Source organism: Dermacentor silvarum, chromosome 4 (genome assembly GCF_013339745.2).
Source record: "Dermacentor silvarum isolate Dsil-2018 chromosome 4, BIME_Dsil_1.4, whole genome shotgun sequence".
NCBI lineage: Eukaryota > Metazoa > Arthropoda > Arachnida > Ixodida > Ixodidae > Dermacentor > Dermacentor silvarum.
The window spans coordinates 83,000,217-83,014,761 of record NC_051157.2 but is presented as its reverse complement, the minus strand read 5'-3'; the positions used below and the strand labels follow the sequence as shown (position 1 = coordinate 83,014,761).

Below are 14,545 nucleotides of genomic sequence, written 5' to 3'. Positions count from 1 at the left end.
GAGAAAGGTAGCGTCGCATACGAGCACAAGTTGAACAAGCACAGCACACAAAATAACGATTGAACGCTGGGATGGGTAGACCATATAGCGCCGCGGCTAGCTAAGCTCGTTCGGGCATCGCATCGCTTCTCTGTTATTATGCGAGGTATAAGACCGACGCGAGTCCCCTTCCCCGCTACGATTCTCTCTTCGTGCTCGCAGAAGTCGAACCGCCAGAGGTCAGCCAGGCTTCCTCTCTTCACGATGCCTCCTCGCCTGCCGCGCTTTCCTCCCGTCCTCGGGCGACCGACTGCGAACAAGTAAAACGAACTTGAAAATTGTATTTCGTCGCGACCTCCGTGGCCACCGGCTCCAGGGAGCGACAGACGCTCGCGGAGGGGCGAGGGAAAAGAGGTTGGCTCGAGAGAACTGTGCCGGGAGAGGGAGGAGGAAGAAAGGTGGAAGGGAAAGGACGCAGAAGAGGCGGTCGCCATGGCAACGGCTCTCTGGATTCAGTGCAAGAGGAGGAGGGCTTGTTGCTCTCCCCGTGGCGGCGGAGCACACGTGACGCGGTGGAATTTTTCCCTCAAGGCCGGCCGTCCAACCTCGGGAGCGAGGCGAGACAGTGGCCGCGGCCCTACCGGGACTCGCACGAGAGGCTGCACAAGAGGAGGATGGAGAGCAACCGAGGGAAGAAAAAAAAAGGAAAAAGAGGAAGAGGCCCGCGCTGCGCGCGGGAGCCCACGCGCAGCAGAGAAACAACGAAAACGCTGTCAAAGCGGAATGAAGAAATAAAAAATATAGGGTAGGAAACCGTTAAAAAAAAACGAAGGAGAAAAAGGCGAGGAAGCGAGAAAAGTCAGGAAGGAACGAATAGGGAAAAAGAAAGAGGTATGTTCTCGCTTTGTTTCGTGTTGCTTCCCCGTTCGTTCGAAGCGGAGTCGTTCTTTCGACTCGCTGCTCTTGTGTCTGTCTATCCCGCCGGCCGGCCCGGCGGCCAGCTCCATCGCCGCCCTCTCGCCGGGGATTCGGCGTCTGCGGGTCTCGCGGCTTGATGTCGTTCCTCCCCAGAGCCTTTTCCCCATTGTTGATGAAGGACACTCGACCCGAGAAAACGACGACGAAGAGACTACTTCGCAGTCCTTATGTGTGTGTCTGTTCGTGCTGTTCTTTTTCTTTTCTTTTTTCTTTCCGTGTGTCTTTTCTCCGTCTCCGTCGCGGTTACTTTAAAGCCGAAAAAATAATAAAATGAGGCGGAAATGACTAGGTGGTGCGTCCTTTACGCCAGTTATACGGCCGAGCCTGGAGGAAACAATTTGCGCTGTCACTCCTTCTTTGCCCTGCCGCTCTATGTACTAAGAGGTAGACTCGAAGACAAGCCTTGCACTGGAAGGCTCATATAAGCAGACATGGGGCTCTCCGAAGGATTTTCGACCTTAAAGAAGAGATAATATCCCGCCGGTTCCTTTTTCTATAGGTAGAAAATTTCTGGAGTGCTTTGTATTTCCTCGCCCAGCAATTCTGCAATGAAACACTCCTCGGGAATTACTCGGGCGTGCACATCGCCGTGGCTTTTCTATGCTTAACTCTGACAGGGTATTTATTTATTTATTTATTTATTTATTTATTTATTTATTTATTTATTTATTTATTTATTTATTTATTTATTTATTTATTTATTTATTTATTTATTTATGTTACGATACTGCAACTGCAGCCCGTAATGAGGCTATCGCAGGGGTGGGGGGAAAACATACACATGTAATCATGCAAGTCATGAAATCGGTACAGAACATTAAAATACAAAGCATGCATAGGAAAAGTGGTTATAGAAAGCACCCAGTAGCATTCAGGAATTCCTTCAAGGGTAAACAATCCGCGGGTGTATCATTCCAGTGTTCAATAGCCTTAAGAAGAAAACTGTGTTTGAATGTCTTATCGCGAGCGTAAAATACAGATCAGTACGTGACAGATAGATGTCAGGGCAGCTGCAACTTGGTGAGTAAAACAAGGAAGGTAGAAATTTGAGAAATGCAATGTGACGTCGGTGGGAAAGAGGAGCAAAACCTAGTACATCCAGATGAAATGAGGATGAAAAGTTTCTATCGTAGGAGCGATATATGAAACAAATAGCTTTCTTCTGATCAGATTCAATTTTGATTATGTCGGAAATTTTGTAAGGGATCCATATAGTAGCGTCACATTAAGGAAGATGTCTTACGAGTGTATTTATATTTTATTAGTTTAGTTTCTTCGCGAGCTACATTTAGTGCTCAGCCTAGGTAACCAAATGTTTTCAACGCTTTGTCGCAAGTCATGCGCTTATGTTCTGACCAGGATAATCTCGAAGTTAAAAGGAGGCCTATGTGCTTATATTCTGGGCTAGCAGTAGCCTAAATAGGTGGAATAAGTGCGCTTGTAAATTGACATGACAACTGTTCTTTTTTTTTTGGAAGTTAATGTTAATTTGCCAGAGCTCACACTATCTGCCAAATATTGAAGATGAGTTATTGAGACTGTTGTGATCGTTAGCTGTTGTAATGAGATTCTAGAAAATACACTCGTCAGTGTAAAAGCGAATATTTACCGAAACAGAGTGGGTTATATTATTTATGTAAAGCAAGACAAGCAAAGGCCCAAGGACAGAAAACTGGGGTACACGGGAAGATACTGATGCATCTGGGGAATTGCATGATATAAAAGAAACATACTGGTGAGCCACTCCGAAGAAAACTACGGATCCAGCATACAAGAAAATAATTGTTAAGGATAATGTTGAGCTTATAAAATAGCGTGTTACAGTATCGAAAGCTGTTGACAAAATCTATGAACAAAACACCGACTTGATGTCCTAAATCAAGACCAATACTAATGTCATGTGTGAATGAAGCAGACTGATGTCATAGATATCACTATGCAACCAGGTCTCAGTGACACCAACTACATGCGGGGAATGTGACGCAACCAAAGAAGCGAAGCTCGAATATTTGTTAGTGAGGCTTCTTGCATTACGAATGAACAAGCTAGTTCATTGTGCAGGTCAAGGATTATTGCTTAGGAAGCGCGGTAAATGATGATCAGTGGGATTAGCACATGCTTTAACAAGCGATTTGGAGACAACGACGCAGTTGTAATGCTGATTACTATAAACCGGAAATGGACTTTAATGAATACCTTTAGGACGTACTACACCCGGGATTTCGGTGTCTGCTCCCTTGCTTTGAATAATACGTGCATCAAGCACAAATTGGCAAATAAGTAAGACACTTGCTACTTACTGTCGGGATTAAAATACGCTTTTGTAGAGCTGCGTAGAAGTCGCATCTTCATAGTAGGAACTTGTCAATCAAGGGTATGCTGCTGACAAAAGGCCCAACGCGAAAGGAAGGAGCAAGTCCTTCAGAAAAAAAAAAAAAAATTGTGAACCCGACCCAAATACCCTTCGAATTAAATATCCTCAAAGTTTACAGAAGCTCGTAAAAATGCATCATCCGCTTTATATGAAATATCAGTGTCACTTTAAAGCGAAGCTTTCCTTGCTTGCTGCCCCGGTGTGTGGCGTGGGTTGTCGGTCGCTGGTGTTTCGTCCTCGGTTTCCTGCCTGATATACACGTGACCCATGCTCCAGGACCGACAAATTAGTTTCAATGACTGAAACTTTGTTATCGGTAATAAAACAATGCGCCATGATATAAAACCTGTACATATATTGCCGAGTCATATATGTATTTAAAAGCACAGATACCTCTTAATGAAATAGCGCACTAATTCAATAGCCTCTTTGATTTTCATAATTTTCTTCCATTTATGTTGCTCCCTTTTTGAGCCATTGGGTTATGTGCCACATTGTATGTGCCCATTCTTGCTGAATAATCTTGCAGAATGGGTACTGTGCCACTGTTACCACAGATCTATAGAATCCTTATATGTATTTATAGATGTACCGTACTTGTATAAGCATGCACCTCTCGTCACCATGTGCCCTTCTACGGGCATCGTATCGCTTTGGTCCTCGTGACATTGCTGAGCCGACGTCTCAGAGTGTTCATCCATGTGAAGTTCTGTTTTCATTCCAGCATGGCTTGTGAGCAGTGTAGTGCATAAACGTGAACATTGGATGAGAATAAAGTTGTGGCCTGTGCGGTGGGTAAACATTAACTATTCCATGATATTGCGCGTCTCATTGGATGGAAATAAAGACTGTTGTACGCATCACACTTAGTTGTACAGCGTTTCATTAACAGCTTTGCTGAACAGAAACTTACAACGCCTCTCTCTTAGGACAACTTTAAACCGACTGGACTCGAGACCGTTCTCCGAGTCAAAGATACTCGGACAGTGGCTACACCTGTCACTGGCACAAAAAGCGATTCGTGCACTCGTATAGCGTCCCTGTGCGTCATCCCACGTGCACTCTGTGCTCCCTCTCTCCATATTTCTCTTCCTCCTTTCTCTTACCCCAAGTGTTGGGTAGCAAACCGGATGCTCATCGGGTTGACCTCCCTGCCTCTATCGCTCTCGCTGAAGATTCGCTTCACAGGTTCCACCATGTGTGTTCGATATGCATTATTGATTTGTATACACCAAACAACCATAATTATCAGCAAGACATTTTATCAGCTGCCAGAGATCCCCGTGTCCCGTCCGGCAAGCGACTCCGCGCTTTTTTCAATCTTATCCCACTGCCTCGCCCTCCCCATCTGAAGAACGCACGATTGTATATATTTGCATAGCCATAGTTCACGCGCCTAACAGGAACTGTCCTCTGGCTTGTAACGTGACGTGCACCGTGACAATGCTATCTTAAGGGCGCCTGCGTTAAGCGCCCTTAAATAGATACTCGTACACTGATTCCACTCCGAGCCAAGTTCACTGCCAAGGTCAGAGAAGAAAAAGAAAAAAAAAAACTAAATTGGCGAGACGTAGGAGCGTTAGACAAAGCCTGGGAGACAACTGGCCGTGATGAGCGCTTAAACACAGACAGATCGGTCAAACTAGCGCCGGTTACCAAAGACACGCGTTTCTAACAGTATACGGTACTCAAAGCTCGTCGTATATCTAAGAAAGAAATGCAAAATGAAGAGAGAGAGAAAGAAAACACAGTTCATCAAGCGACGTCAACGAGAAAAGAAAGCGCAAAAGAAAGTATACTGAGAATTTAGAATTAGAAACATGGCTTAGTGCCAGGGGACGAAACGGCGACAGGGGCAGAGAGGAGGCGTGGTTCTAATTTAGGGGACGCCGTGCATCATACCGCCGGCTGAGCAGAGATAAGCGGCAACTCCTTGAATCAAGGTTGTGCCAGCCACCGTGTCCCGCGTCTCTCTTGGCAAAGCAGACACCCCCGTTTGATCTGGCAAAAATGACGACGAAGCTTTGTATATATAAGAAGCAGATCAAAATGTAGACGATTAAAACAGCAACAAAGAATTCAAATAGTACTAAAACATCTGTCGGGTGGCTGGATTTCTGAGGATGCGCAGTGACGCGTTTGTCACCCCGTGCCAATCATGGGCCCGGAAAATCCCCGCGCGTGACGTCAGTGGGTCAATAGGTTCACGACAAACGCGTTGTTGACGGACGCTGACGCATGTTAAGTCTAGCTTAAACGAAACAAATAAATAAAATGCCGATAAGTTACCAGATCATCGTTTGGACCGTATTTACAAAAAGGTCTTACGCTATACAATTTTTTAAGAGAGGAAATTCCAGCCAATCCTGACGCTTGACTATCTTTAGTGAAGACGAGCGACCAATGGTAAAATAGCACTTACGAAACAGAAGATTCGTGCAGTCCGCCCATTCTCTTCCAACAACAAAATTGTTTTGAGTAAAAATGGCGACAGGACACTGTGTTTAGCACAGGTATTACTCCTCTTTTCAAACAGAGATAACAACAGGGTTCGAGAGGGAATTATCTGAGCTTCACGGCACCTTTTAGAGCTAAATAAGTAAAGAGGAACAAAACAAAATAAATATATGTACATAAAAAAAATTTGAGGGCCGGGGGGGGGGGGGGGGTAGGGGTAGGCAATCGTAAGCCTTAGCTATAAGGCAAAACGTGAAAGTATGTTATTCGATATCGGCGATGAAGAAATTGCTTCGGCCTAGCAGCAAAAGTTGGACGGAGTAAAAAAATAATCAGGCAGGAATTGTGTTCACTTGGGTTGGAAGGTACATTTTTTTTTCAAGCGTAGTTTGTTTCCTTTCTGGTTGCGTGTGCACTTCGTTATGTAATAAGGAGCCGAAAAACAATCAGGCAATGGTTATTAGTTCAGCGCTTCGCTGTGCCAGCTTCTTGCCGTCAGTGCCCTGTCTTCGCGCTGTCTTTTCGCAATAAGATCAGACAGGGAACACAGGGAATTTAGCCTGAACACCGCGTTGCGTGCCTCTTCAGCGGCACCAAACCAGTGCCAAGTGCCATCTGACGGCACGCTCTCTGCTAATTAGACCCATCTAGGCACTTCTTTTCTCCTTCGCGCCACTGAAACTTGAAGTACTTGACTAAAACGCAGCAGTTGCACTCAGGTTATGTTGTGGTGTCTGAGTCAAAAGTACCAGGAGAGCGAGTTTAGCCCTACTGAGAAATGAGAGACAACAATACAAGAGACCGTAACGCTAGCGTATCAATGGCTGCTGGCTGGTGAAGTTTGTATGCCGAGTTGTTTGCTTTTGGGGTTATTAACACTTGGCGTAGGTATAGGGACGTCGTGCTACATGAAATGGGCTATCAGGTAACACAATATCCGGCTATGCGTAAAGCTAGATGCACCTACCGCATCCAAACACTGTCTCACTTGGCGGAGAGGCATGCAACATATAAGCGAAAGTAGGCCTACTGTTATCGACTGTATTAATAGATGAAACAAACCTTCCGCGATGTCTATGAATGGTTACGCGAAGTATCTCCTTTGTTATCGAAGTCACTGCGGCACAGCAAGAGTGCAACAGCTTGGATGATTGGCGGCAACGCGTGTCTTAGCACTCCAGAGAAGCGGGACCAAATCCACAAAGCTTTTTTCCTTTGAAGGCAGTGTTTGCCAATAGCCGGCCACCTTCGCTACGTCCGACTTCACTATGTCCGACGTCACGATTGATTGGCATCTGTGTTCCAGCATAAAATGTTACCTGCGAGCACAAGCCCTCATTTTTTTTCATATCATACACCTTGATAAATAGCTTTCCTTGATTTCCTTAAAAGTATAAAAAGTCCATAATAACCAGATAACAATAGAAACGAAGGAACGAATGAACGAACGAATGAATGAATACAACAACAACGTTGTTTCATTTAGAAAAAAAAAAAGAAACTTTTAAAGCTAAAGTCAGCATCGCTATTGAAATGTCGCAAAAGTACGTCGCCCCACCTGCAACGCTTAATAGACAATTTAGCGTGGTGTCTTTCCTTTTCTTCTTTTTTTGATGCTGAGGTACTTATCGCTCAGTTTGCTGACAAACACGCTTTCCATGTGTGAAACAAATTTGATGAAAACGTGTTATCCCCAGAGAGCACGGGGACAAAGCTATACAGCTCTTAGAGAAAGAATGAGAAGGAGCCTTGTTAAAGCGAAAACGCGGCCGCGCCACATTTGACCAAAGCCTGTTTGTCTGCTTCAGATGAAAATTCTTAGGCATGCATAACACGTGCAGTCCGAGGACAGTAAGCAGGCATTGACGTGACTGTGAAGAACTCAGAGTCAGTAGCACGCAACGCAACGCAAGCGTTTCATCCCCGCACGAAATTTCTATGCTGCGATTGTCGCAAGCATCAATTCGCAGGAGCACTCGACTGAAGTTGATCGCATTATCGACCTGCTGGCACATAAGAGATGTTATGTAACGGTTTCTTGCGCGGCTCCCTGAGATGCGTTCCCCGAGATTACAAAAGTGCTGCTGAGAGAATGAGCAGCAGCAATCTAACTAACGGGGCGGTCGTTATCGACAGAAGCCAGTGTCTTCCGTTTTATTTCGTTCTTTCTGGGTTTTTTTTTTTCGGTTTTTTTTTTGGTGCGGGTGGGGGGGGGGGGGTGTTTACTGGGTACGTTTGGTATGATTGCTTCATGCTGTAGTACTTCGAAATGTTTTCGTTCGCCTTTTCTGCTAAATTGCAGTTCACGTTGGATATGATCATGGTGTTCGTTGCCTAGTGAGGTGCTAGCTGGTGCTGGAGTTTCTTGGGACCATAGGACTCAGGAGACGCGGACAAGGACAAGGATGGGTGCTAACCTTGTCCTATACCCACTGTCCTTGTCGCTATTCCTTGTCCGCGTCACCTCAGCGCTATGGTCCCAACAACTGCTTCAAACAAACTAGCCCAAAAGTCTGTAATCCTATTGATTCTCATCATTAGTTCACTGAACGTGGCATGCTGTGTTTCAACTGTGTTTTCTCTCTAATGAACTCATTCGTTATAATACACCCATTTGATTACTAAACTACCTGTTCTATTCCAAATGAAAATTGTCAGAAACCTGAGGCAGCATTTAGAAAAGGTTTTCAATTGTAGGAGCTCTTTACAGGTGACTGACGTCTCTGCTATAATCTTGGTTGTAATTCGAATTTGCGGCATTTGTTCTTAAGATAATTTTTTCGAGAAGAGAACAGCCCTGCGAAACCGAGCTCCAGCCATTTCACATTGACCTGCTAGCATTTACAGATATGATCGTTTGCATAGGTCGCAACTTCCGACCCTATTTGGCAATCGCATTCGCAAAAAGCATGATCTTCCTGTTCATCTATGGCATAGTCGGCGCCAAAAGATTACTGACCCAATCTGGGATAAAGCTGCACATTTCCTCAGCCTGACCACGCAGTCTGGAATTAAGGCTATCTGATGCACGGGACCAACATATATTATTGCACGGTTTCACTTCGTGGAGGCACCAACTACACGGACATTCAGTTTTTTTCTGCGGAACAACAAAATGTATAAGAGAACACTCCGAAGGGCATCGGAATAGAATGTGACAAGCACCTCAGAAGTGAATTCAATACACTCGTAACATGCGAGTGTATCTGAGATGCTTGTCACATGTCTGAGCGGATGCAGACAACCTTTTCAAGCTGGGTGGGCTCATGTTGTATTGACCGGGCGCGTCTAAACGTCTCACATGACAGGTGGAGTTATAATATTGACCTGTTGAGCCCTAGAATTCATTCATCCATTCATTCATTCATTCATTCATTCATTCATTCATTCATTCATTCATTCATTCATTTAAACGTACATGGTGGTGCAGTTTGTGTGGCATACTGCTTCTTTGCACCCAGCTACGGAATTGATTGTCGGCACTGGATGCCGCATTCTGATGGTCGTGAAATGGAAGAATGTTCCTTTAACAAGGTTCCTGTGCATGTTAAAAAAAAAAACAGCACGCGAAAAATAAATTTAAGCTTGCTACCACGTCGTCTCATGACCACCTTAAAATTCATTCATTCATTCATTCATTCATTCATTCATTCATTCATTCATTCATTCATAAGTGCAATTATTAAAATTTAAGTGAGGTCATAGCGTAAAGAAGAAAGCGAGAATCCATGTAGTAATAAGCGTCATGTGTTAAGGAATTTCTGTTCAAGCTTGCGGAGCTGTTGGTCTCTATATGGCGTGCAGGCCGACGGTGAGGTGAAACGTGACCTATTCAAATTGTCGTTATAGGTGACAGCGACTCATTTCTGACGCAACTGCGATTATAACGATGGATCACTAGGAAAATACACACAGTGCACACTTTACACCCTACTCCCCACTCACTAAACCAGACGCTCACAGCGCCTTTCAAGGAATAATGACATTGTATTTGGAGTGGCTTCTGGGAGTCTAAATTTTCTTGCTTAAACTAATAGATGCGTCATTGCTCTTTGCACAGAACAATGTAAAATTACAAAATACTACTTGGAAATATTGCAAGTTTAAGCCTGAACTGCTCGTAGTTTGTGCTTAGTTTCTCCAAAAACAAGTATCCTGCATATAGCCTGCTCATTCCAGATTGCATCGCGGCCTCGTGCTTCTATTTGGATCTCAGTATACGCGTATATGTAGGGGCTCAGTGTGGTGCGACTTGTCTTCGCCTTTTCTTTATATGTGTTCGTGTGTGTGTACAGGACTGTACGCTGTAGATCTTTGACCATATGACGTTGTGTCTTCTTAGAAAATTAAAAAAAAATAATATTGTTACTACTACGCGAAAAGCAGTAGCCATGACCAGTATAGGGTGGATATTATCTTTCCTTTATTTTCATTGTAAAAAAAAAAAAATATGGGTCGAAACCATGGTACAGTGAACTACGTGTTCGCAAAGAATATGGCTATGCAGTTTCATATACTCTTTCACGTCATTGTCCATAAGACAAATGTGTCTTTCACCGGCAAGTCATTTAACGCTATTACATTCTTCCTTCACATGCGATGTAACAAAATTCAATTTTCAGTAAACATGACCTAACTGGGATACGAAGAAAACCTTACGAGCATCGAGGCGGAGATGATAATGATGCGCAATTGAGAGCGGTGATTAAATAACCACGTTTTTCTATAATGACATCAAAAAGGGGGCATTACCACGAAAGAAACCAGGTTGAGTTACTGTGTCATACAATTAAAATAGTTTCATTTTTATACTTAGGGCCTGTTCATCCATTTGAAAATATCTGAGTAACAAATACTAATGAAGAAAATCACATTATTAACATGTAACATTCTTGCGGCAGGAGACTAATAGAAAGAGGATAATGTCGGCAAACAAAAGCTGATGGCGTAATAACTCGGTTCGAAGCATATCAGCTTCAACAAAATTGTGAACGGTTTCATTACTTTCTCAAAGTTATTCTTTTGAGTACACTGAAGCATTTCATACTCCAACAATGTCCCTTCATGAAAGAGGCCTGAATTTCCATTAGTTGGGAAAGTTTACAGAGTGTCAGCGTTTTCGGTTACTTAAACATCGCACGTCAGTGTTGGCAAACGAAACAACGCACTCACAAAATTTACTGCCAGTTAGTGAACTACAAGTTTTGCGAATATACGTGAAGCCATACAATGGAGAAAAAAAAAGTGCAGCCCTCTATGCGCAGGACAAGATGCGTCCTGCCTTACGTTTATGACAAGCCATTGAACATAACCGAACAATCATTGCTACTGTCGTACTCAGAAATAGTGCCGTGGTAAAATACCATGTGCTTATGGTCACTTTATAAATCACCGCTTTATTTATCCGTGATATTAGAACGTACAGAAAGGCAGCCAAGGAAAGTCACTTTATATAGCATCTGACGTGTCACAGGGAACTCAGCTGTTCCCATTACCTTCTATTTGTGAACATAGTGGTAGAAAAAGGGTTCGTCATAACGCTTCATTGCTAACGCGAAAAGAGTACCACATAACTCAAAATGCCGCATTAATCAGCGGTCATCACGCGTAGCAAAATATAGTCACAATATATGTTCTTTAACCTAGATGCCATGTAGTACACACGAATTCTGGTAATCGGGACCACTTTCCCTCACTCAAGCTAGAAGCGTCGGAGAAGCATGATCGATGAAACCGTTGCGGGTGGAGCAGAGTTATAATTTCGAGCAGAGGTACTAACACAAAGAGAAATAAAACAGCTACTGCGATAATCGGGTAGCCAGACGGAGTATATGTAGCACAGCAAAATACACTAGCATCAAAATAACATCTGTTAATCGTGAGCGGATGACAAGAACAAACGCACCATATCCCCGGACGACACTTGCAATCAATTTCTAGTTTAGATAGGTGCCAGTAGATATCTTGTGATCACCAGATACGCGTTCGACTAAGGCACGGGTTGTCTCTTTACATTGCCGTAGTAGTTAACGATACCAGAGCGATGAACTTGTTTTTCCTATCAACACACTGTTGGACTGTGAAGCAAGAGACACTAAATTGTGGCTGAGAAAGAAATTAAGCATATTAGAATGATCATGTGAATTGTGGAAAACATCAAGACTGAACAAAAATTTAAAAAAAATAAAAAATGAAGAAAAGAATGACGGCACCATATGAAGAATTTGTCCACCCAGAATGAAAAAAAAATACGCGTGCTATCTTAAAAATCGAAAAGTTGCTACGTTATCATGGTTAACATTATCATTCAAAGTAACATATGTCGAAGTTGGCGTTTAAGACTTATTCATGCATACACTGTGATAAAGAAACCGATATGCCAAGGAAGTTGGGCGCCAGAATACAATAACAGTGAGTGAAGGACAAGGCAGCTATCACTCCAGTTGAAAAGCTGATAGACAATTCAAGAACAGTACAGTGAGAAAGAAAAACCCGGAGAACATTCAACGACATAAGTACCTACAGGAATGAGCGGAGGATCGGTATTTTTTTGTGAGCTCTCGAGAAATAAAAAAAAACTTCGTACGAACTGACACGTAAAAGTTACGGAGGAATCGTCTAAATGCAGTGGCTTTGTCCTAATGATAAATAAAAAACAGAGCTAAACAATAGTTCACGCTGTCTCATGCGTTACGTGCTTCTAGATGACGTGCAGAATTCCAGATTACGCAGCGCTAGCAACAACAACAACAAAATCATGTGTCGTTTGTTTCTTAACTATGAGCCAATTTGCAAGAGCGCACAGAGGGGAGACAAAGTTGAAATTTGTTATTAGCACCTCAACTAAATTAAAGTGAAAGGCCGTGCACAATTGAAAGCTTAGTGAATGGCGGGAATGCGAATGCAAGAAGACAACCGCTAACGTTAAGAAGTTGTCTCAGCTAAGCTCCTTTAAACTGGACATGGTAACGTGAATGTGTGTGCATGTTCGCGCTAACGAAATAAATAAAAACAAGTTATGCAGTCAAAACGAGCGTGCCCGGCATGATCACGTGGCTCGACGAAAAGCGCGCGGATATCCGAGGAGTGTATGACGCTTACCGTGGGGACATTCGCAGACAAGATGTAGACGCTGCTGCTGGCTGACACACTTCTCGGGAACTGCTGCTTGTGGGGCTTGAGCTGTGACGGCACGTTGACTTTCTTTGCCATGGTGGTGGTGTTGACAGCCCGAAGTACCAGGGGCGACGCGCAGCTCGACGATCACTTGAGCAGTCGTTGATGCTTAACAATGACCCGCTGTGACGTTGCTGAGCTGACGAAGCAACGCTCAAAGTGCGTGGTGGCGTGAAAAAAGAAAAGAACAAGAAGGACCGCGTAGTGGCCGGCTATACGAGACGACTACAATAAGAAGAACTAGTGACCACGATAGCTGACGAATGCGTAAAACGTCGGTGTACGTCACCCTTTACAAACGAAACGAATTGAGGCCCACAAAATTATTTCACCGAAGCTATAAATGCAGACAGAGCTATGGTACGACTATTACTTTGCACTCACTTCACGAAACGATACTCCATCACAAGAAGCGTCCCTCAAGAGAACGAGTGAACGGTCGAAAAGAGATGCTGTTAAGATATGAACAAACGACGTGGCTTCACGCCCGAAGCTTTTCTTCAGATGAATGGAAGACCCGTTCGAACGAAGAAGGTCCAGCCTTCGACGAGTGACTAATGCCACCGAAAATCCAGCTTACGAGCAATGATAAGGAACGATGACTCTGCCAGCAGATGTGTGGTGACGATGTCGGAGGTAAGACACGTGGCGAAATGAGTATGACACACAACAAACGCGCGGATGACGGAGGTACAGTAGATTCGACCCTGATGACACCGAGCACTGGTGACAAGTTGATGCTGCTAATACCTATACAAGAACGGTGACGACGGCTGAGCTTTTAGCCGAGCATCAACTTAGATGCGACGCCAGGTGGATGGGCATTAGGGCGACCTCACTCTTGCGTAACATCTCGAGAGTCGGGTTCCGCGCGGGCGTACCTATTACGACGACGCGCTGCTCTAACCTGCCGGCCAAGCCCTAGGCGGTCTTCCCGGATGGAGAAGTGCCGCTTCGAAATGAGCTAGACGGAGCTCGACAGCTAGCCAGCTAGCCGGGGCTACTCAAACAGGTGGCAGCAAGCGGTCTTTGACAGCATCTAGACGCCGGGGGGCCATCACGACGACACGCATTGTCCACGAGAGACAGATTGGCAGCACGGCTAGGCGACGAGTCCACCTCCGCGACGGCTGCCTCCGATGATTGGCTCAACTACGAGAAAGACCGCCGCTTTGCACACCCGGTGAAGGACAAGCCACAACGCTGGTGCGGTCGAAGGCCGCGCGGGGTTCGAGAGGATGACGAAGACGACGAGAAGCTGCGGAACACAGTGAAGCGGTTGTTCTTTCGGTGTTTACACGGACTGCGCTACCGGCGGCACTGAGAGCTGCTCCCGCGTGGCGGCGCAGGCGTCGAGCCAGAGCTGAGCTCCCTCGCGCCGGCGAGACCCTAGTGGCGCTGGCATCGAGGCGCCCGTTCACTTTCTCTCAGCCTCTCCGATCCTCATCGGATGCGGCCTTTTTTATTTGGTTTTTCCCTCTCGCGCATCACATGCCTGGCGCCACGCGTCCTCTCCCGCTCGCCCTGCGACGCTCTCTTTTCCCAACCCTATAATCTCTCTTCTCCTCGCACACTTACAAA

The 14,545-nt window shown here is 44.8% G+C and overlaps 1 protein-coding gene across 1 annotated transcript in view; it reads right to left on the bottom strand.

Annotated features, from left to right (window-relative positions):
- The window catches only part of LOC119450314 (sodium- and chloride-dependent glycine transporter 1), a 122,902-nt gene extending 108,631 nt beyond the window's left edge, over positions 1-14,271 (bottom strand). Inside the window, exon 1 of the mRNA XM_037713739.2 lies at positions 12,890-14,271. Within this exon, the coding sequence (XP_037569667.1) occupies positions 12,890-13,000 (111 nt within the window). The 5' untranslated portion in view covers positions 13,001-14,271. The remainder of the gene's footprint in view (positions 1-12,889) is intronic.
- Between the last annotated feature and the right edge of the window lie 274 nt (positions 14,272-14,545).